We start from the raw sequence: 24304 nt of genomic DNA, 5'->3' as shown, positions 1-24304 counted from the left end.
ATCTTTAAAAAAAGAAAATGTTTAAAGAGATTTCATCACTTCTTGCAAGGTGGTCAGGAATGTGTGAAAGATACTAACTACCGCCTGACTGGCAAACTAGAGTTTTTTTCTCTTGAGTAGTGCTTCTCAAACTTTAGTGTATATCGAGCTACCTGGAGGGCTTGTTAAAACACAGATGGCTGGATCTTATCCCTAGCGTTCCTGGATTGGACCCCTAAACTTTGAATTGCTAACAACTTCTTTAGTAACATTGATTTTGTTAGTCTGGGGAACACATTTTAAGAACCACTGCTATAAAGTCAGCCTTTCTACATTCATGTAGATCTCTAAACAAGAGTATTTTTCACCCAACTTGTCTATTAAATTGGCAAACTACAATTGTGAGTGTATTAAAATACTAACATAAATATTTCTTAAAAAGCTGTCTTTTTTTTTTTAATTAAATTTACTTTTAAATGTTACCTAGAACTATCTATCATTATCATTAAAACTGGAAAATGGTTCCATGTATTTATTAAAAAGTTGCAGAATTTGCTTCAGTTGAGAGAAACACTACCCATGCTTAAAATTTCTTCCCATCCTTTCATTTGGCTCATAATCATTGTATTTCACTATAATATGTGCCAGGGACTGTTCCAGGTGATTTCATATATTAATTCCTCACAATTCCTTCAATATTTGTTCCTCACAATAACCCTATGAAATAATGTATTTCATTAACTCCGTTTTACAGCTGTGGTAACAGGCACAGAGAAATTAAATATCTCAGTGAGGGTCCAACAGACATCAACACTGAAGTCTCTGGTTCCAATATTATAGTCCTTACCTCTTATGCTCTTCTGTTACACATTAGAGTATAGTTTGAGCTCAAATAATTACCTGTGCCGAGAAAGAGGACATGGTATCTACCATCAGCAGCATTCACTCGATCCACAGCTATCTTGGTGTATTTGTAGTCAGTGCCTATACGAACAATCAAAGGCCTTCTGTGGATTGGGTAGACAGAATTGTACATGAGAGGATGGTTCCGGATAAAAGTGACAACATCATCTGGGAATTCCTTAGTGGTCCGCATATTGGGTGTAAATGCTCCTCCTGGACACTAATAAAATATTTTAAAAGAGAAATAGTAAAGAGTTACTTTATTTTAGTGATAACCAAAGGCCTCTACTTTTCAACATACTTAGAAGCTTAAGTTGTTGTAAATACAGATCCTCCTCAACTTATGATGGGTTTAAATCCTGATAAAGCCATCATAAATTGCAAATATTGTAAGTTTATAAAATGCATTTGATACACTTAAGCTATCAAACATCATCGCTTAGCTGAGCCCACCTTAAACATGCTCAGAACACTTATATTAGCCTGCAATTAGACAAAAATCATGTAACACAAAGCCTATTTTACAATAAAGTGTTGAATAATTTATTGGATACTGTATTAACAGTGAAAAACAGAATGGTGGTAAGTGTATGGCTTGTTGACCTTTGTGGATGTCTGGGAGCTGAAGTTCACTGCCCAACCCAGCATCAGGAGAGAGGATCATGTCACAAATCACCAGCTTCGGAAAAGATCAAGATTAAGTACTCAAAGAACAGCTTCTGCTGGGTGTGTATTGCTTTTGCACCATCATAAAGTCAGAAAAACCAAAAGATGAACTATCCTTAGTGGGGACCATCTGTATTTGCTATCTGTTGAGGAGAAAGCAGCATGACTATGCAACTATCTACAGAAAATTATTTAAAAAGATACACAGTTTGACCACTAGAGCAAGGCTAAGCCCACTGATCCTAATTCCATTTGTTTTCAGAGAGCAGTTGATGCCATTTAGCCTTTCCACACATCACTTTTCTGTTCTTATTCTGTGCCGCTGGCAGTGTTACTAGGGAAAAAAGAAAAAAAAAAATCTTGTGGATATAATCTAATGCTATTACTGGCTAAAATACATCATCATTATCAAATTCAGTCAGAACTCTAATGTGCAAGAGTTTTATTCCACCTGATTCCCTCCTCCCAGAAGAGGGATCTCCAAAGTTTGGGCATGGACTGGGTGTGGTAAATGAGACCTGATAGTTTCCTTCTAGAAAAGACTCCTGTGACTTCTATTACTCTTAGAATAAAATTTCAACAGCTTAGCATGAACTAGAAACCCTTGTATTTCTGGTCTGCCTCTATCATTACCAGAATAGTTCTCACTGCTCCCCCTCCAGGACCTTGGCACTTGCCCCATTTGAAATACGCTTATCCAGACAGTTCCATGGTTTTCCCTGTTACCTCCTTTAGCTCTCAGTTCAAAAGTTACTTCTTTAAAGGTGGTGACACATATAATATACCCCATCTCCATCTCCACTCTCTATCTCCTTAACCTGCTTTATTCTTCTTCACAGCTCTATTTACCTAACTCTATATTATGATTTGTTGCTTGTCTGTTTTTTTGTCTGTTTCTCCCTCTAGAATGTAAGCTACGTGTTGACCTTAACTGGGTATATATTTTGTTCACTGTTTCACTCTTAGACCTATACCAAAGCTGACAAATAGTAGATATTCAACAAAGAGTAATTAATGAGTGAATTACTCTGTTATATCTGGCATTCAATTTTGGTACAGGGGATGTATGAAACAAGAGCCTCAATTCTGCCAGGAGAGGCAAGATTCAGAACATTGAGTTCAAAGAGGCAGCTAGAAAGCAATAACAAGATCTGAAAAAGGAATGCTGGACAACTTCAGCAGTTCTGGAAAGAAGGCATGACAAGGGCTTCTGGGGAGAAGATTCCATTTATAGGGCATCCGAGGCCAAGCTCAGCGGTAGGCTAGGAGCTGCTGAAGCTTAGAACTCAAACTTATCCATTAATAGGATCCAAGTGCTAAGTTATACAAGTGAAACTGTTAGGTATAATCTTTAACACATATACACATTATCTGTGTAACCCTATTAAATACCTGACAATATTTCCACTTTCAAAAGCAAAAATGCTTTGTCATATTTTCTTGAAAGAAAAGCACTTCTGTTCTAATTTTTATTTATTCTCTTAAGAGAGGTAGAAACTAAAGGAAGGGAACAAAGCAAACTTTCTGATCAACAGCAATGGGTACGGCATCTGGGCAAACCGTAGGATGGAACAGGGACATAACAAACTGGAAAGTTGCGTATTATTTAAAACTGGCAATGAACACTCATTTCTAGGTGATTGCTTCTGTGCAAGAATATTAGCCTAATGTGGCGAGATTTCAACAGAAGATAGAAATGTGGAGCTTTATGCGAAATCTACCAAAATTATAATGCTAACTCAATGTAAAAAAAAAAGAAAAACAACTTTAGGGACCCCAAAAAGATGGCAACCTCTAGGTTAAATCCTTTCAATAGCTAACCCACAATGTTAGTGCCTCTGGACCAGTATCGTTGGGCAGACCCGTGTTTGCAAATAACTCTTAGCAAATTACAAATGCTGCCTCTTTCACTTAGACTGTATTATACTGAATGCAATTTTTAGACTCACTTTGACCAGTTAACATTACGAGGACTTTTTACAGGACCAGTAAATACAGTGCTTTTTTTTATAGAAAGGCACAGGGAGCAATTAAATGACTTCACTGAGGAGAGAAAATGAGACAAGTAATAAAAGTAAGCCTCTGATTCATTATCCCATCAAGTGACTTTCATCTGGGGCTCATGTGTTTTTCTTTTAGGAAAAAGCATTATATTTAAATATACATGTTTATAAATTGCCCACAAAAAAACCCAAAGAGGGACAAAGAATTTCATCTGAGGGTATTCTAAAATGATGGATGTGTCCCATACTTCTGCAAAGTGTAGAATTATGGGTGTTCTCTATCCTCATTCCTCACACCAAGTGGAAAAAGGGAAATGCATTGCTCACTGAATGAAAAAATGGAAAGAACAAACGCATGGGCAATCCAGTTCCTCATAAAACACCACTAATTATGGTTTGCTAAGCTGAGATGTCTCCTTAAATATTTGCAAACATTCTCATTTGTAAGTTCCAGAAAGATCCAAAGTTAGCATATATTACTAGGCAATTTATATAATTTCCAGTTAGCATTTATTTTCATGTGTGATAAGGTTATTAAATTGTAAGTGTGTTAGTTTCTGGGTATTAGTTAATTTAAATTCGGTTAAAAATTATGTCTCATGTGCTCAAAAGTGAACTTATTAAATAGGTAACCCACACAAATTAACTCAAATCAGTTACTTTATATTCATTCAAATGGAATTTGAATTTGGGACTTTTGTTTTATGAACTTCTTGCTTAGAAATCAGTGTTTCCTGGCAGGAGTATTTTCAAAAATACAAAAGAAGCCTTTTTGACAATAATTAATTTTTTCCATTGATTTGTGGCATAAACTTGGCAGATAAGACACAGGATGGGTGACAATGATGGTGACAAGAACAAAAATGGATTACTGTTTGGAGAGTCTCTATCTGGACTTGTGAATTTGTTCAGTGTTAACGTTACCAAGAATAAATAAGATGCAATTAACTTCTCCGTCTCCTTGTGATATGTAAAAGCATGTGTACTGAAATCTCAAGATAATACAATATCCACATACTGCCATAAAATAAAGCCTCTGTCCATGAATGAGGCTGGTGTCTCATTCTTCAGAAGGTTGACTGAGCTCTACAAATAGTCATTAAGTAGTTCGGGTTAACCTTCTCCTTTAAGATGTTTTTTTCCAGTTCTAGTTTTCTGTTTATCAAGCAGTGATAAGACTCCTTTTTTGAGTAAAGACATTTTAAGTGTTTTGATTACTAAAGTGTTGGGTGAAATGCTAGGTACAATAACAATGCCATGTTAAGGAAGTATCAGCAATTGTTGCCCTCAACCAAATTTCTTTCCTATTTTTAGGTATCCTTGACATTTGCCATCCTCTGATGCTCCTAAATCTCACATATATGGTCCTAGTTTCCAATATTAATATATTCAGGAGAACCTGGGTGGCTCAGTGGGTTAAAGGCTCTGCCTTTGGCTCAGGTCATGATCCCAGGGTTCTGGGATCGAGCCCCACATTCGGGGGTCTCTGCTCGGCGGGGAGCCTGTTTCCCCCCCCTCTCTCTGGCCGTCTCTCTGCCTATTTGTGATCTCTGTCAAATAAATTAAAAAATTAAAAATCTTTAGAAAAATGTTAATATATTCATTTACTAATTCACATAGCTATTCTTTGGATACTTTTTATTCAAAAAGCATTTTGATGTGCCCAGTGGGGGAGAGAAGAAGAAGTCACCATTATCTTCTAGACATAAGTATTCTAGTAAGGAAGACGGGCATATTCAAAGTAAAATATCAAGGTATATAATAATAAATTCAGACAAATATAAGACACATAATTTATAAGATAATAAATTATAAAAATATAAGATAAATAACAATCTTGGTTCATATCAATTGCCATATATGCATAAGATCCAATATTTTTTAAATGAATTCAGACTAGAAGAGAACTTAAGGCTCTCTGGGTTGGTGAAAAGGTTTAGAGATAGAAAAAAAAATTGGAATATTTAGGAAACTATAATTTCTGGGACATTGCTGGATCACAGAGCACAAAGTGGAAGAAAGAGGTAGGAACTGAGGTTAAAGACTCCAGAAAATAAAAACAAAACTACTCAGAGAAGGAGTGACGGGCATGGTCAAGGGGAGCTTGACCTAAACACTTGCAAGCTGAGTGGTGTATGGATAAATTTAAGAACATAAATAAATGGCATTCCAGAATCTGTGGTAGTTTCTGGCACTGGTCTTTGGAACTTGTATTCTCAGAGAAACTGAGCTCATGCTTGATAATCTAGGCCCTTTGATAATCTAGGCCCTTTATTTAAAGCCCAAAGATTTACATAGCTGAGGAGTTGTACTTATATACCAGTTGATCCTCATTTTACCTCCATTTATCCACCATTGCTGACAGGAGTGCTCTATTCCATTCCTGCTAGTTCAGGCAGAGCTTCTAGAACTCACTTATTAATTTCTATCTTTGCCTTATAATATAAGCTGTAGCCTTTCTGGAATATTATTCTTTCCCCACCTAAGTTATCCAAATCTGACTGCCTTTGGGGCAAGCTCGGTTTCCTATTTTTATATGCCTTCTCTACACAAGGCTGTCCCACGACAGTCTCTCTCTCCCCTAAACTTCAATAGTATTTATTGTCTACTTTATTCATGGGTCTTGAATAATGATATGAAACAACATATATTGCATTTTTCAGGTCTATACCCTTTATGTACTTAATTTTATTGTAAACTTCCCTAACAATGTTTTAAACATCTGTGAAGACTAGAAATATTTCTAGTGTAAGAATCACCAAAAGATACACAGAATCAACAAAAGTGTCAGCAATAAAATTCTTTTTCTGGCCATCATTCACTAAGTGGGTCACAGATTTTCCATGTCCTTTTGCTGCACCAGGTACCAGGCACAACGATGAATGCAAATGGTTCTAGTCCACTTATAAATAGACATTAAAACAGAACACTTCTATTAGGTTCTGCTTTAAACAGAAGTGTATAAGCAAAAATAATTTTCTATGGAAGCTTTATACACGTTGCAACAGAATAATGTCATGTGTTAGCTCAGCCACAGAGAGAATATGCAGTCTTTGGCCGCCCTTTGCAACATACCAAAGGTGTCTTGTTTCTTCCACAAACTTGAATTACTTATGGAAAAACATTATGACACAATTGGCAGGCTTCTTCCCAATGACTTGGGTTTGCTAGTTGGGGCAGTTTGCTAACATTGCCATCAACCTGGCTTTAAAAGAATCACCTACAGGGAACACTTGAATGAGGGTAGACAATCCCTGCCCCTGTCATTTCGTTAAGAATCCAGTCATGGATTTATGAGATTGACCCAGCAACTGGACGACTGCATAGGGAAATAAAGTAGAGTAATCACAGTTGATGCTTCATGGGAGGACTTCAGAAGTAACATTTTTAGCCCTAAAGAAGAGGGAATGCTCTGGGTCACTTGGCTGTAGGTCTTCCTGCTACATCAGTGGGATACGAAACCCTGGAAGCCTAGGAAAAAGATAGACGCTGGCCACTGTGAGTCAGACAGCTGAGACTTCCTTGTGTGTTGCTCAGGGAAGGGTGGAGGGACCAGATCTTCTGGGAGGTATGCTTTCCAGAAGGAGTTCCAGAGGTCTTCCTCCACCCTGCCTGTTTCCCTCCCTAAGGATCACTCATCTGACAATTTTTTTTATTTAAGGGAGCTGCTCTGGTCTCAGCACCAGATGTAAGAAACCACATTATAGAAATATGTCTCAAGGCCTGACTACTCCCTTTTTTTTCACAGTGTCAGCTCCAGATGTGTGTTACTAAGCCCTGGCTTATACCACACTACTTTACAACAGAAAAAAAAAAAAAAAAAAGCTTATTCTTAGGAGCTTGGAAATCGTGAAAAGTGGGACTGTTAGCAGCATTTTCTAATTCAACATTATTTTGTTATACTAAAAGGGTTTTTATCTATTCCCACATTTTATGTAGAATAATTGCTATTCGACGTGAGTGGTTTTCTCAGTATGATTCCTGAGAGTCTTTTTGAACTGTCATTTTGATGAAGAGTCTTGATGAGGGGTAGGAACAGGAGTAGCTTTTCTTCAGGAAAAAAAAATTCCCTGAATTGTAATACTTGTCAGTTTCCAGACTGTAACTATTCTCACCATGCTGATCTCAAGTTAGTACTGTGAATCCTTACTTGAGATGAGGCACATACAATTCGCTCTTGTAAATTGGGTATAAACTAGCTCCCGCATATACTCACTGAGGCTCTGAGGCCTCAAACCTGAACCAATGAGCCTGGGCTCTCATTTATCTGTTTTTATTCATCTGGGAAATTTACCTTAAGGTAATACTTGGGGGAAAACAGAATTTTGTTGGGTTTACAAACCCAGCTGTTCCTATATATGTATGTTGTTAAAAAGAACAATTCATGAAAGCATATACAATCACAATCATTAATTTTCTGTATTAAGATGAAGCAATGACTTGGTCAACTTCAAACAGTAAATAATTCTCAAGAAGAAGATTTAGTTTGAACAGATTATCAGTGAGTCACCTGGGAGTGCCGGAGATACACTGAATGAAATAAAGAGCCGTGAGTTGTAATGGGATTCGGAAGTGGTTTGCCTTCCCCTTCCCTTTGCCTCCTCTTATGTAATCTCTGCTTCTTATTCAACACATCCCAACTTGAGGTACCCTAAGATCAGTATATCTATTGATATCTTCCTTGTGTTACACCAAATAATTATTTTTTTCACTTTCTCTTGAGCTATGAGCATTGAAAAGAGATAATGTAGAAGGAGACCGTGAATTGTATAATAGGACTTTGTCCCCAGCCATGATTAAGTGTGGCGTTTTAAAATTTAATTCTTTCACAGCTACAGAGCAAGGATGATAATCTTTCCAGTTAATTAAAAGTTAATTGTTCCTGTAAAAGATCTATCAATGATTAATCTTTGAGCTTCTTAGCCAGGGAACCAAATGTGACCTCTTTTATTTTTGAATAAATTAGGTTTAAAGGCTTAGCAAACTATTTTTCCTATTTTTTAAAAGAAATGTGACAGCAGTATAATTTAAGACGATGAAAAAAATAAGGGACTGAATAATACACTGTAAATAAACTCTAATAATAACACATAAAATAAAGTGAATCAACAATTGGTAAAAATTATGTGGGATGAATATATCTGAAAGAATTTTGGTGGAGGAAATTTCATATTCAAGTAAAAAGGAGAAAGATTTTAGGAAAATAATATTTTAACAATTATCTTTTAATTATTTTCCATGAAAACATTCTTTTTTACTCAGATCCACTCCAGTTTATAAATATAACCATATTCTATGAAATGCAAAAATACAAAAAAATTATATTCCTCTTGATAGTCAATTGAAAATTATATTCCTCTTGATTGTCTCTTTTCAGTGTACACTATGAAATTTTATAGAGATAAAAACTAATCAATATTCTAGAATTCAATAAAGCATTACAAGGGGCCAAATGTAAAACAAATAGTAGGACTATGATCATTGTTGTCCTAGGAAAAGTTCAATTCCAATCTGTGAGTGTACCGTCTATAACTTCAGCTAGAAACGTTAGCTTTCAATGTACTTCTTAATATTGCTAATATACCGTATACCTCAGAACTATATAGTTCATAAATATTTTATTGAACTATAACATCACTTTCATTGTGTTTATTTACACATACTATTTTCTTTCTTTGAGAAATACACAGCATATAATTTTTCATATATCCCTTAAAATTCAAAGATCCATATATATTTTATCTCTAAATTAATTCTTATATGGTTATTCCTTTATTAAAATAGGTAAGATTCATTAATATCAGGAAGAGCTGCTAAAAGCAACTACCATTCAAATTCTTTCAGGCTGACACCAAAATGTTAACACTTTCCAAGCTATGGCTTTTATGCAAATAAAATTAGGAAATATCTCTGTCCTGTTTCATATATCCAGTTGTCTTTAAGTCTAAAAGAGATTTTATTAGTAATAGTACGTAGAAAAAAATTATAGAGGGTGCTATATTTGTAAAGTCCCAAGTGACGTGAAAAATTATAGTGAGTGTATCAATTGGTCTATGGCTGTATTTAATAAACATGAACATGATATTCATATCTTGTTAAATTATATTTTCTAAAAACCAAAATAATAAAGAAAGATTCCTGGATACTTACAGTTCCAGGGCGAGGATATGGAATTCTACCCTGGTAGGAAATCAGCTGATGATTTGGCCCTTCTTTATGGGCAAAGGGCCCATTAAACACAGTCTGTATATCAGATAAATGATACACACACACTGCTGATCCTTTAAAAACCGAGCTAAAAAAACAAACAGAAAGAGATCTATTTTCTTATTTTTTTAACTTTTAAATACAATTTTAAAAAACAGATAAAATTTATGATAAAAGTTGATATAATTCATTATAGAAAACTTGAAAGCTACAATACACACTATAAAGCTAAAAAACTTCTATTATTTTGAAATAAGCCATTGACACAGAAAACATCAAAACATTTAATTCATTCATGGAGGTAGTAGGCAGTAATAAGTTATAAAAGAGTCACCAATGTCCCCAAAATATAGGACAAGTCAAAGAAATTTCTAACTAGTTATCTTAATAAGAAAAAATAAACTGAAGATTTATTAAAAAGTATGAGTTTCAATTCTAAGTCACCATCAATACAATCTATCATAATTTAACTCAGAGAAATAAATCTCATTAAGGGAAAATGGTATCTCTTTGCCTTAAGATTATTTTAATGTGAGAATGTTCCTACATGTATCCTAAAGAGTAGCTAGAAAAGTCTGTTGTCATAGTCTCTGTATTTTCCCTGTTAGTAACAGAAGAAAACAATAGATTCTGAAAGAGATTCATTACATTAACTTTGTCAATAAAATCTCATAGAATTTGTTTGGTTCCTTACTAAAGACTATTTCTGTTGTTACTAAGGCAGATTGGCTGAAACAAACATTGTGACTTATATATATCTCCTAAATCAGATGCTTAATGGAAAACTTAGATGCCCATTGGAAAAAACAAGATAATCATTAGCATCACTGGTCAGAAATGACAATTTTGAATTTTTCAAAAAGCTACTAGGAAAAAACAAACACTGTAGAAATATTTTTTGGGGACAACATTTTCTTCTTAGGAATTTGGTTCTTGGGGGCACCTGCGTGGCTCAGCGGGTTAAAGCCTCTGCCTTCAGCTCAGGTCATGATCTCAGAGTCCTGGGATCGAGCCCAATGTCAGGCTCTCTGCTCCATGCGGAGCCTGCTTCCTCCTCTCTCTCTGTCTGCCTCTCTGCTTACTTGTGATCTCTGTCTGTCAAATAAATAAATAAAATCTTAAAAAAAAAAAAAAGAATTTGGTTCTTTTCACTTTGTTCAATTCCTTGTGGATTAAGTCAAGACTACTTTCTCTGTTAGAGCAGGAGTTAAACTGCCCATCCTGAAAAACAACTTTTTACAAGTTTCATAGGGCAAGTGTAAGTATGATTTATAATCAATATTTCTGTGATTTTCTGTTACTTTGAAGGGCCCATTACAGTTTACGATTATGCTGTGCTTGCCCCACTGGAAGAGAATGCTAAAATCTTTAAGTTTCTGCTTTATAACTGATGGTCTCATAAAAGGGACCCATTGTATTCTGCATTGGCCATGTCACAGCTGGAGTACTGTGTTGCATTCTGAGTAACATTCCAGTGTAAAATGAGTAAACAGAGGCATCTCTAGGAAAGGGTGAGAAAATGGCAATTGTCTGGAAACATATGACAATTGGGATTGGATATCCCAGAGAAGTTACAAAACATTAAACCTATCTCCAAATATATGAAATACCGTCCGTCATATGGAACATGAAAATTAGTGCAGTATTTTATTAGTTTCTGAATAGTCATCATTTTAGATTGCTCCAGAAGTAAAATTTATTTTAATAGAAATACCAAAAGTTTTAGGTGAAACATTAGTCTTCCACTTACTTCCTTAAAACAAAATAGCTTACATACTTTCTGCATCATCATTCATGTTTTCCTTTCTTTGAGAAAAATAGCATATAGTCATCATAAACACTGTTCAAACCTATTTTGAAAGTGTTAGTTCAGCTTAAACATATTTTGGTAATCAAGCAAAAGTAGTAAAACAGGATGATTACATCCTGAATGTTATATAAAATTAAAATTTGAAAAGAATATTTTGTAATAATTACTATTACTCAATAAAGTTTATTGTTTAATCCATAAGCTGTAATTGTTTAATAATTACCTTGATGTTGTAAAAATGCCATACACTAGTGTTGTCCTTGGATTATCAGTTTCAAGTAGAAACACATCCTCTATAAAAGGAAAACATCACTCTTTTAAAGTTCCCAAATATTAAATGTATTTTAAAATTTTACCCTAAGAAAATAATTTCAACTATGAAAAGTATTATTGAGATAGGTATTTTGGCAGCATCATTATAATCTGGAAATGACTAAACGAACTCAATGACACGCACATAATAGAGTAAATTAAATAAAATATTATACAAACACAAAGTGGTTTATAAAAACTGCAAATTTATGGAAACCATGCTAATGAAGTAATATTAAATGGACAAGGCACAGTGGTATATAATATAGAGTGGAACCATGTAAACCATAAACCTATACACCACAATACAATAAGATCACCAGTGAGTGTCTCTGGTTAGCAGAAATATAGAAATATTGTCTTCTTTTTTCTGCATTTCTCTCTCTTTTAAAGATTTATTTATTTATTTTAGAGAGAGTGTGCAAGTGGGGGGAGGGGCAGAAGGAGAACAAGAGAATCTTAAGCAGACTCCCCATAGAATATGGAGCCCAAGGGGCACTCCGTCTCAGGAACCATAAGATCAGGACCCATGACATCACAACCTGAGCCAAAATCACAAGATGGACATTTACCGGACTGAGCCACCCAGATGCCCCTTTTTTCTGCATTTTCTAAATGTCCTTTAAGGATAATATGTCACTTTTTTAAATTTAAAAAGTATTATAAATTACAATTTTTTTTGACCTAAGGTTAGAAGCTAGAATGTGGAAGAAAACTCTTTTTTTTTTTTTTTTTTTTTAAAGAAAACTCTTTCAACATGACTTTTTTTCTTTATATAAAATAAGACTTTTTTTTTTGGGGGGGGGGTTTATGGTCAAAAGAGCTAGTGGTAGTTTAATTTAATCAATAATTCCCCTAATGACAAAAAGTTTAAAGTATATTAAGGCAAAGCCAAACTTATAGGTAGTTTGGTTCAGTAACACATATGAGAACCTGGAAGTAGATTTCTTGTGGGAACCCTTAGTTAACAATCAACTGTTACAGTTAAAAGAAAAATCTGAATTTAGTGACACTTTTGCAAATTAAAATTCTTGCTGGGAAATACAAAGAAAGATGTGTTTATTTCAAATTCACAATGAACTTAGGACTTCTTAAGCAATAAATTAATAAAGAGAAGCCTTTCCATATGTGAACAAAAGGCTAAACTGTCTGGCTTTCCCTAAAAAAACCAGGTAAGACTGAAATACCCTAAGTCATTAAAACATAAACATACTTGCAAAGAATTTGGGGAATATAATGTATGAGTAGGTTATAACACAAAAGTAACACTTGGAACTTTCTTCTAGAAAAGCTGATGCAGGGGTGCCTGGGTGGCTCAGAGGGTTAAGCCACTGCCTTCCACTTAGGTCATGATCTCAGGGTCCTGGGATAGAGCCCCGCATTGGGCTCTTTGCTCAGTGGGGAGCCTTCTTCTCTCTGCCTCTCTGCCTACTTGTGATCTTTCTCTGTCAAATAAATAAATAAAATCTTAAAAAAAAAAAAAAAGCTGATACAAAGACTTTTGTTTCTATGATCAATACGCTGGCTGGCTTTTGAAGAGTTCAGCTACCTATTCCGGTTTGTACAACTGCTAGAACCAGATTTTTCTATATTGTAATGCATTTTTATTGCTTACCTCATCATCTGCCTCAAAATGTGAGAATAGCCAGCATTTTACATTTTAATGGATTAAAGCAAAATAAAATTTATTTCTAAATGGCACTTAGTAAACATGACACTATGATGTATATCAAGTTATTCTGATTAAAAAGAGAACTGTTCCTTGGTAGAAAGGAATAAGATTGTTAGTCTTATTTGACCTGGAAAGTGTCACCCTCTTCAAGTCACACATGCTGAGAATACTTAATCCCAGGGTCACCAAGGAGGACTAAGAATAGAGAGCATGTCTATCATTTCTACTTTGACATGGTCCCAACCAACCTTGATTGTGCTCAGTAACTATTAAAATATATAGCTCCATTCTCATACCAACTGATTTCAAATCAGAATATTAAAATTTAAATATATATAAAATGCATAGTCTTTCAGATAAGCAAAAATATATTATTCATATGTAAATTATGCAATTACATCTTTCATTCTCTCTCTCTCACACACACACACACACGCACACACTTCTTTATATATCATGGTGAATTCAATGAACTAAATGTCTCAGTAGTGCACTCAGAGACAAAACATATTTAAAAAACACTTAAGGAAATTTATGAACAGTGTCTGGATCATTCATTCAAATTGGCAGATTATTTATGCTAAAAGCATTCATGGAAAATACACCCTCTTTTGAGAGGTTATTAAAATAAACTTTACAAACTCTTTTTCAAAAAACATTTCTTAATCTCACATCCATGTACCTAATTCATCAAAGTGTGTTTCTGGGCCGTCTTCATCGGTTACAGAGCACACCAGCCTCGCTTTTAAGAAGGTCGTCCACTTGTTGACAAGGCTACGCAGTCCCCCAGTGTCATTCTGAAACCATTTTGAAAACACACTTCAGATAGCTTAAATAAATATTCAAGTGCATTAAAAGTTCAGCTTGGACTTGGATTACTTGAGGGTTTGTTATAATCTGAAGGGTAGAAATGCTAACTACATGTGCATACCAGTGAAGATGAATATTTAAGATCTACAGTATTTTTATAAAATAGCCATAGCTATATTATTAATTTTCTATAGTATGGTATCAACTGTAAATGTTTCAATTTATATATGCCCTAAAGCTTTCTAACTTCAACAGTACATGGAGAAAATATCTAGAAAATGTATGGAGAACACATAATCTAATTTGTCCTAATAACTCATTGTCTTCAAAGTGAACATAAATTTTTGTATACTATGAAGCTTGCAGAGTATACTGTGTTCAGGAAAGTGGGCTATACTTATACCAAGTGGTCTCCAATAGCTCTATTTTTCTCTCCTTCATTTCTCTGTGTTATTGTTTAATCCTCAGTATTTCCAATCAGATGCTTCACTAGATATATTTCTCCAGCCAGGGAGGGGAAAATGGCATTTGGGTCATTCACAAATAGTGAATGACCTGATCTTTTTTTTCTGTATGCCTAGAAGCCTTTCACTCCTTCTGCAGGCTCTACTGTCTTGTTCTAAATGACTTAAAAGCAGATGAGCTCCACAATTAATGGAATATTATAATATTAAAAATAAACTATTTAAAACACTGAACACTTTAAGAAATACTTTTGCACGAAGTATGTTCATCATAAATAAGTCAGGGCAACCCTATAAAACTCCTGTTTGAGAGGGCATCATGAGTTTTTTTGAGTTGCTATGTATACTTGCTATTTATACCAGAAGACTATTTTGTTTACTGTTTTTAATTAGAACTATATTTTAGTTATGCATTTCTTTTCATTAGAAAATGAAAAGTTCCTCAATAATTGTCTTTATTGAGGTTTTGCTATATTTTGTTCACAAGAATTATTGTTTCTTTCTGTAACATACAATTTAGCTATTTGTTTTCAATACAAATGCATTAAATGCAAAAAAAATTAAACAAAAACCATTTATTTGTGTAAAACCATGACAACAGTATTTCCTTGAATTAAGCTTTTTTATCTCATATGACTGATGTGAATAAACAGTAAATTAAAATGTCTCCCTCAATATTTCATTAATTTGTAACCACAAATAAAAGTGGGAAAGTAAACTATCGGCAAAAGAAAACGTATTTATATGATTTGAATTTGTGTCTTTCCTCAAATTAGGACAAGATTAACACTTACAGGACATATTCTAGCAATCATGGAATGAATCTGTTTTGTGCTTCTGCTATTGTCAGTCAGTTTCTCTTTGAAGAAGAAGTACACCTTAGCATCATTTGGATCTGTGCCATCTGGGATCACATGTGCATCCACAAACATAGGTTCTGAGGAAAAAAATACAAAGACTATATATATACTCCTGATGGAAATCCATCTATGGTTCATCCAAGTAGATTACAGGCATATGGCTTCTTCATCTTTGGTATAGAAGAATAATTCCATGTTCATAGGCAGAATCTAACAGCAATAATTGCATTCACACAACATACTGTATTTGGAATGTCAAGTGCTACAAAATATATCTATAACATAATAGCTTAAACTATTTTTTCCCTGTCTGCAATACATTCTAGAAGTTCAGTAAATGCAAAAATCCTTTGTGCAGGGATGAGTTCTAACAAATCAAAATGCTTTTCTACCAGGTATATCCCATGGAATTGAATGGTCATTTTATAGGGGGAAAAAAAAGTTTGCTTTTTGAAGTATAGTTTTCAATCTAGTGCATAAAATCTCAAATTCACTGAAGCAGAATGTAGAGTCGGGAGTCCAAGATCTCAAAAACGTTTTTTTCTTAAGACGGCATATGAAATGAAGGGGAAATTTTTCAAGGAAAAAAATGCAGTCATCTGAAGACATAGAGGGATTTTTTATTTCAAGAACAAAACGAGTTTTAGAATCCAGATGTACTGGAGTCATAAATTGAAGAAGTAAATGGACAATCGCTGCTTTCTTGTGCCTGCCTATCAGTGAAATAAGATGCTGAACTGTGGTGATTCATGCTTTGCTGTGCAATGTTAAATGAATTGTCAAATTTAGGGTCAGCTAGAAATCATCCCCAGGGTGAAATGACAAAGATCATAGTGGTTTCTTCTTCTAAGCAGCAGCAACCGATTGAAATTACACATTAAAGTCAAATAAGCATCTTTCATGATGTGAATGTCATGTGACTCTACCCCAAATTAGAAATAAATGACTAGTGATAATCACAAGGTTATCATACATATGATTTCTGTTAAGTACTAAATCAATTATTAAAAATTATATATACCAGTTTTATCATTTAAGAATCTAAGTATAAAACAAATATGAGGAGTTCCTGAAAACACCCTAGTCATTATATCTAACTGTCATAAATTTAGGAAAATCTTCAGGTTTGACATTATTAAAATATTTAAGCCGACTAAATGAATAAATAGCATATTTAATTGTTATATACTACAAGTAGACAACTGGAGAAGATTCTTGCATATGAGCCTGTTTAGTAAATATCATTGTCATTTTTATTTATTAATTTATGATAATTATATGACAGTTAATAAAGAGAATATGGACTATGGACTACTTCAAATATTTATTTTTCCTAAATGTTTAAAGTCATAGACTACAGAATTGTTACATCACAAGTGATTTTTTCAAACATTTTAACCTTTCTTCATTATAGAACTAAATCAGTTTAAAGCATGATTCTCAAAATGCAGAAAATGTTTCTTACCACTTAGCCATTTGGAATTGTGCTGATCAGTTCTGACTGCATTCCTCTTGGTTAAACTTCGAAAAATAGCAGCATCTGTGCCCATGAAATCTATATACATTCCAGAGAAAAGCTCCTCGTCTAAGAAAAAGTAAGAAAATGTCAACATAATTTTAAATATTTTTAAGGCTATTGTAAAAATCAAGGAAAACTCATTTATTAGGTAACCACACACATTACAGAGTGTTTATAATTGCTGGTTTCTATTGTCCATTAAATAAAAAAATTGGATTAAGTTTAATCTGGTCTCATTATTGCCTGTATGATTACCAAAACATTTTTATTCTACATAGAAATAAAAATTCCTCTGACTATACTTAATTATACTAAAAACCTAAGTTTATACAGTGTGTATCAAAAATGACAGAAATAATAGTATACATGAAGTTAATAAAATGGCCTAATTAATTATTACTTTCCTTTAATAAGTCAAAAATACTATAAGAGAACACTCAGTTTCTAATTTTGGCAGGAATTAGCCAACTGGGAATTAGGACTAAGTCATTTAGTACCCTGAATCTCTACCTTCTCATCTTTAAAATATGGGAATTGTCTTATGATCTCAAAATTTTTCACCATGTGTTAAAAATTCCACGATTTCACTACATAGGTTGAAAATACTAGTTTTTATTGTCAAAATATTATTAATGATAAGGTTATTTTATCCTTAAAAGTATATGTTGTGATATTTAGTGCTAGAAGTTTTCTATAAGGTAATCTTTCAATTATAATACACAATATTATTACTAACATTATGCTAAAAGTATAATATTGTATTAATAAACCACATGTAGTTTGACACATTAAGCCTTAAAAAACAAAATGCAGAGATAAAAAAGAAAATATATTTTAAAATTAAATTATCATCATTAATGGCAAAATCAGATAGTTTAATCTGTATTTGCATAACATTAGATATTGAGCTTATTTGTTAAGGTCCATATTAATTCCTACCCTAGTAAGGATAGTAAGCAGTGAATTGCTATGTGTAACCCCAGAATAAAAAAAGTAATTAAATGTCTATTTAAAAAAGAATAAAATGTATCAGATCTGACCCACTGAACCACTGTGCAGCTTTTTTCTCTGACTGATGTTCTACAATTACTCCCCTGGCTATCTTCAGATCATGGTCATTTTGGCAGGACTGCAACATTTTGAAGCACTCCAAACTCACTGTCTAGTAATAAGCGATACCAATTAACCCAGGATAGAATGGAGAATGAAACATTTTTAATATGTGGTCACCAAGTCATGCACTGGACCCCTACCGGTTAGCAAGTGGGTATCAGCCATTGTGTTGCCCAGTTCTGCTTCCTTAGTGGGGGGTCTGAAACCCATGGAAACAGATTATAGGAAAATAACAAATGTTCATGAAAGCATCTGGAGCAATTTAGCTTCATTTTGTGAATATTTGTGAAGCATCAGCTCAAGTATTCTATAGACAGAACAGCTGTCAAATTAAGATAACTTTGTAATGAACTATTTTTCATTTTTACTATATAGATTACCCCCAGAATGGTGGGTTATAAATTCCTGCTTTTCAATAGACCGATTAGCACAGATATTATCCTATCTGTTTCCAGGAAGAAAAGGAAAAAGGACACTCGGAGGATGGTGTGTGGCAGAGAGGGGTGATTCTAATCCTACTGCAACTCATTTATGTTAAAAGCCTACTCGCCTTGTTGGCTTCATAGCCTGTCCTAAACTCTTACTAATTTTATATTTTTAATTTTTTAAAGATTTTACTTATTTGTTAGGGAGAGAGAGAGAGAAAGAGAAAGACTGAGCGAGAGCGTGAGAGCATGGGGAGGGAAAAGCAGACTCCCCACTTAGCAGGGAGTCCAACTCTGGCTAGATCCCAGGACCCTGGGATCTTGACGTGAGCCAAAGGCAGACACTTAACCAACTGAGCCACCCAGGTGCCCCTTTTATTAATTTTAATAGCAAGTTAGGAATAATAAAGCTTCTGCTTTATCTTGTACAAGAAATAATTAAATAATTAATATCACTTTAAAAAGAATTTTGAGTAGGGATGTATTTTTCAGAATGTCTGTGCTGGTTTATGCAAAGATAAACTGTGCCTTTTAACTTTTAATTCAAAAATCCTTTGCTTTCCAATTTTACTTCCACTGAAAAACCTCCTGAGGCTCTTGATAGCTTCTTTTAAGAGATATCACCTAACTTCTTGCTGTGTTACAATGACATGAAAAAAGAAAAACAACAAAAAAGACCCTCTAAAGTTGAACACTGGTTTACGTACCACAACTATATTATGAAATTTGAAATTCTTCAGTTCTTGATGTTTCTTGATCCTTTAATATACAGAAATACTTTAAATGATCTGTGTTATTTAGTGCCTTGCACTAGAACAGAAATGATCAAACCCCATATGGCAACGTGAGATGACACAGAAATTCATTATGCAATATTGGAGACAATATTGGAGATAAGTTCAGGGGGATAATCAGTAGAACAAATAAAATGACAAATACAGGCTACTAAACTTATTCCTCCTTTCTGTTTTCAGTTTTGAGAGTAAGCAAATCACTTATCCTAATGTTAATCAAAATATTAAAAGATAAGGGTGCCTCAGTGGCACAGTCGGTCCAATGTCTGACTCTTGATTTTGACTCAGGTCATGATCTCAGGGTGGTGGGATCAAGCCCTGAAATGACCTCTGTGGTCAGCACGAAGTCTGCTTGTTCCTTTCCTTCTACTCCTCTGCTTGCTCTCTTTCTCCTTCTCTCTCATAAATAAATGAATAAATAAATAAATAAATAAATTAAATAAATAAATAAATAAATAAATAAAAATCTTTAAAAAAAAAAAGAGTGTAAGAATAAAAATTGAAGTCTCAAATCCTTGAAAAATGAAGGTCAATAACTAAATTAATTTTATAAACAAACCCGATTCTTTAAGGACAAAAATATTAAATGACTTATCAGTTTAATAGGAAAATTTTAAATGTTTTGTTTTAAATCTTTTTTGTTCTAAATGATATTTGATGCCTATTAGTCTTTATAGATCTTTAAAGTTTATTTTCATAGAATTTAATTTGAAATAAATGAAAACTCTATATTTAGCTAGTATTACATATATATCATCCCATTTCGATAGATGAATATAGTTTTCTTCCTAATGGAAAGACTTTCCAAGACACTGCTTTTATTAAATAATATTCAGAAGCTTATCTGAAAAGATTCTGCATCAGAAATAGCTGAGTATCTTATAATTTCAAAGCTTTCTAATTTTTGCTCCCAAGGATATCCATATGCATTTTGTTATTCTTTCATTTGAAAGAAATATCATTTGTAATTTTAATCATTTGTAAAATATTAAAATATGAGAAAAATGGGTATACTTAATACTAGAAAAGAACTACAGAAAATATTGAAAATTACTTTATAATATATATCATTCTTTTTTAAGATTTTTATTTATTTATTTGACAGAGAGAGAGAAGAAGAGCACAAGCAGAGGGAACAGGCAGAGGGAGAGGGAGAAGCAGGCCCTCCACCAAGCAGGGAGCCCAATGTGGGCCTCGATCCCAGGACCTTAGGATCACAACCTGAGCTGAAGGCAGCCACCCAATCAAATGAGCCACTCAAGCATCCCTATCACTACGAGTATATGAACACACACTTTTTGGTAAATGGTTGACTTGCTCTAGAAGTGACAGCATCATCATAGTGAATGAAAAAAATACATGTTTATCACTTCATCACAAGTTCTTGCAACTGATAAACTACAATTTCTCAGTTCACAACTTGCTGTTACCTCATTCTTCATATGACTATCTCGATGGGCATACCATGTCATGCATTTATTTTAGTTTCCCTTTCATTTGGTATTTCCCCCTCCCTATTTTATTTTCCACTTACTGATCATAACAGACACTGTGTTCACATTGGGGTTGAAGGAGCAGCGTCCTTTTCCAGATTCACACTTAGAGTCAATCATAAAAACTTGGTCCTTTATTATAGAAAAAACAGAAATACAGCAACAGTAAATAACTTTATATTTAGTTAACCAATTTGTTTTTTAGGAAAACAAAGCATCCTCAAAAATAATATGCTTTCCATTTGTTTCCTTATGCCTCTTCAATTTACTTTATTAAGACTTTCTTGGCCTATATGAAGAAAACATCTGGAAATGATAAGCAGACTTCAGCAGGCCAAAGTTCTCATCCTACTACCATCTACATAAAGCTGATCCAAGAAGTTCTTCTAAAATCAATATCAGAAAACAAACAAACAAACAAACAAATAATACCAGCAAAATCCACCTGGGAATCAAGGATCATTGTAAATCAAACTAGATACATTGAAAATTAGCCAAAAGAAAATTGTCCACAGAGAAATAATCTATACAAGGATTATAATATTTCCAAAATAATCAAGACATTTATATATATAATATAATACATATATAATATAATATATAATATAAAATTTATATTACCAGTTAATTTTGTTATATAAGCATTATGATAGATTCAACAAAGTTGAATTCATAATTTAGGTAAAAATGTTTTTTAACTCTTTCATTCATTTAACAAAAATTTATTGAGTATTTACTATATGCCAGGTACTAACAAAACATTAGGAATACAGTAAGTAAGACAGACAAAAATCTTTATCCTCAAGTAATTTATAATATAATGATAGTATAAACATACAAAGGATAAGTACAGAAAATATAGAATATGTTGGATGGTGCTCAGTGTTTAGGAAAAAATTTAAGCAGAAAATGGAACTTGAGAAACCCAGGATTGGAGGCAGTGATTCAATTTGAAATATGATGATCAGTGTAGCCTAATGGAGAAGGAATATTTTGTTGGTATATTTACCCTTTTCTTAAACAAAGTTAGCAAAAGCTACTACTAAAATTTAAAGACAAATTTTTTCACTTTTGTAGGTTGCATTAGATGATAGAAGATCTTAATTATAAAGCTAAGGTTTTTCAAAATTTTCCTGAAAGAAATTCAGGCTCAATATTTTTGAGTATGGAAATGAAAGGATCAAAACATTGCTTTAAGAAGATTGGGCCTTTACCTTGGTGTTTTAAGAAGATTAAGAATGGCAATTTTAATTTTATTTTTAAGAATTTATTTATTTATTTATTGGGGAGAGAGAGAGAGAGAGAGAGAAAACAGGCAGGGGAGGGCCGGCCAGAGGGAGAAGTAGATCTTTCGCTGAGCTGGGATGCTGTTGTGAGGCTCCATCCCAGGACTCTGAAATCATGATCTGAACCTAACCAACCGAGCCACTGAGGCACCTTGAGAATGGCCATTTTAAAAACAGACACTGGATTGAAGAAAGAGATTTGCTTTCACTAGCAATAGTCCAGGAATTAGGTAATAATAATCTGACATGTCAGGATTTCAGGGATCATGGTAACAGCAGTAAAGATGCAAGAGAAGTTGTAAAGTAAAAATCAGCAGACTTGGCAATCAATTACAGATCAGATGTAGTTCAGGAAGATGAAGAAAAGAAAGACTTCTGAAGTTTTGACTCCTTAAAGAAAATGAAACTAGTTCATTTTTGTTACACTGAGTTTGATATGGTGGCAGGATATCCCTGAGATTATAGGAAATCATAGCATTTAAAAAGAATCACAGTCCTCTCATCTGGAAAGGTCTTATAAAATGATCCTCTTCAATGAATTAACTCTATAGATGAGGGAAATATAACTCGCCCAAAGTCATGCAGCTAAATAATGACAAAAGTAAAATTAAAGTTCAGTCTCCTCAAACCATAAGTGACTCTTAATCTCACAAAACAAACTGAGGGTTGCTGGGGGGGAAGGGAGTTGGGAGAGGGGGGTGTCCATACTTGTGTCCAAACATCTAAGCATTTTGCAGAAAGTGATTCTACAAGGTAAATTCAACGTAATACAGATTTGTGTGGGGAGGTATGTGCTATGGTGAGTGCTGTGAAGTGTGTAAACCTGGCAATTCACAGATCTGTACCCCTGGGATAAAAATACATTATATGTTTATAACAAAATAATAATAATTTTTTAAAAAAGAAAAAAAATGAAACCTGAAAAAAAAAAAAAAAAGTTCAGTCTCCTGACTCTTCACTATGTCTGCTTTCCAAAAGAATTAGTATCTACAAAATGACTAAACTAAACAAATGATTGAGGAAAAACAATAAAATTTAGTAAGGCCAGTTGTGATTACTTAGAGACATACACATATTTTACTACAAATGTGAGAGTCGGCACTGCAGGAATCGATGAAATTGTTTAGGTACCACTTGCTCTCCACTGAACTACTCCTGCATTGTTCAGCATCATTTCTCACACAATTTGAGTCTAGATCTTATCACCAGAAAGAGTGTGGTCTACCTGAATAATCACTAATTCATTCATGCAGCAACAATTCTCCAATTTCATCTCCTAGGAACCCATTTCATCAGCCTTCTCTCTTCCTGACTTTCTTTGTTAAATCATTTAGATTCTGTGCTCTTTAGTTCCACTAATTTTTTTGCAGAAATATTAAGTTCCTTAAATCTCTGATTTTTTTCATTGAAACCACAGCCTGGAAGGGCATATCTGTCTATACATTCTCCATACTTGTGTCCAAACATCTAAGCATTTTGCAGAAAGTGATTCTACAAGGTAAATTCAACGTAATACAGATTTGTGATCACCAACACAAAATGGACCCTTTATACTGCTCAGTAAACTTTCAAGGATACTCTATCAACTGGTTCTTCTGATAATAATTTCAAACCATTGTCATGACAATCACCTAATTTGTTCTTAGTTAATATGATCAACAAATAATCATATGACTGCAGAGACATCTTTAATTTCTCACTCCAAACACATAAATGAATATACACTAATACATCCACTAGTACATGAGAGGAACGCTTTCTCTTACTTTAAGGTCATTTCACCAATGTTTTGGATCTCATTGTATCCAATCTTCTTAGGCAACTTATACTTTCAATTATCCCCCCTCTTTCTTGAATCTTCTTAACTGGAAACTTTATATCATCATTTAAAGAATGCAGTCAGTTCCTACACATTACTCTCATTGATAATCACATTTCTTAAAGAATCACATATACTCATCACCATTTCCTGACTTCTCACTTTCTTC

At 33.7% G+C, this 24304-nt stretch overlaps 1 protein-coding gene across 1 annotated transcript in view; it reads right to left on the bottom strand.

Annotated features, from left to right (window-relative positions):
• The window catches only part of SEMA3C (semaphorin 3C), a 171169-nt gene that overhangs the window by 49206 nt on the left and 97659 nt on the right, over nucleotides 1-24304 (bottom strand). Inside the window, exons 6-12 of the mRNA XM_082692640.1 lie at nucleotides 21072-21162; nucleotides 17152-17271; nucleotides 15621-15763; nucleotides 14235-14349; nucleotides 11792-11861; nucleotides 9702-9846; nucleotides 880-1102 (exon numbers count right to left, since the gene is read on the bottom strand). Coding sequence (XP_082548766.1) covers nucleotides 880-1102; nucleotides 9702-9846; nucleotides 11792-11861; nucleotides 14235-14349; nucleotides 15621-15763; nucleotides 17152-17271; nucleotides 21072-21162 — 907 coding nt within the window. The remainder of the gene's footprint in view (nucleotides 1-879; nucleotides 1103-9701; nucleotides 9847-11791; nucleotides 11862-14234; nucleotides 14350-15620; nucleotides 15764-17151; nucleotides 17272-21071; nucleotides 21163-24304) is intronic.

The sequence above is a fragment of the Mustela nivalis genome, assembly GCF_964662115.1.
Source record: "Mustela nivalis genome assembly, chromosome: 12".
NCBI classification, from domain to species: Eukaryota; Metazoa; Chordata; class Mammalia; order Carnivora; family Mustelidae; genus Mustela; species Mustela nivalis.
Note: the sequence above shows the minus strand (reverse complement) of the source record. Positions and strands in the feature narration are given on the sequence as shown.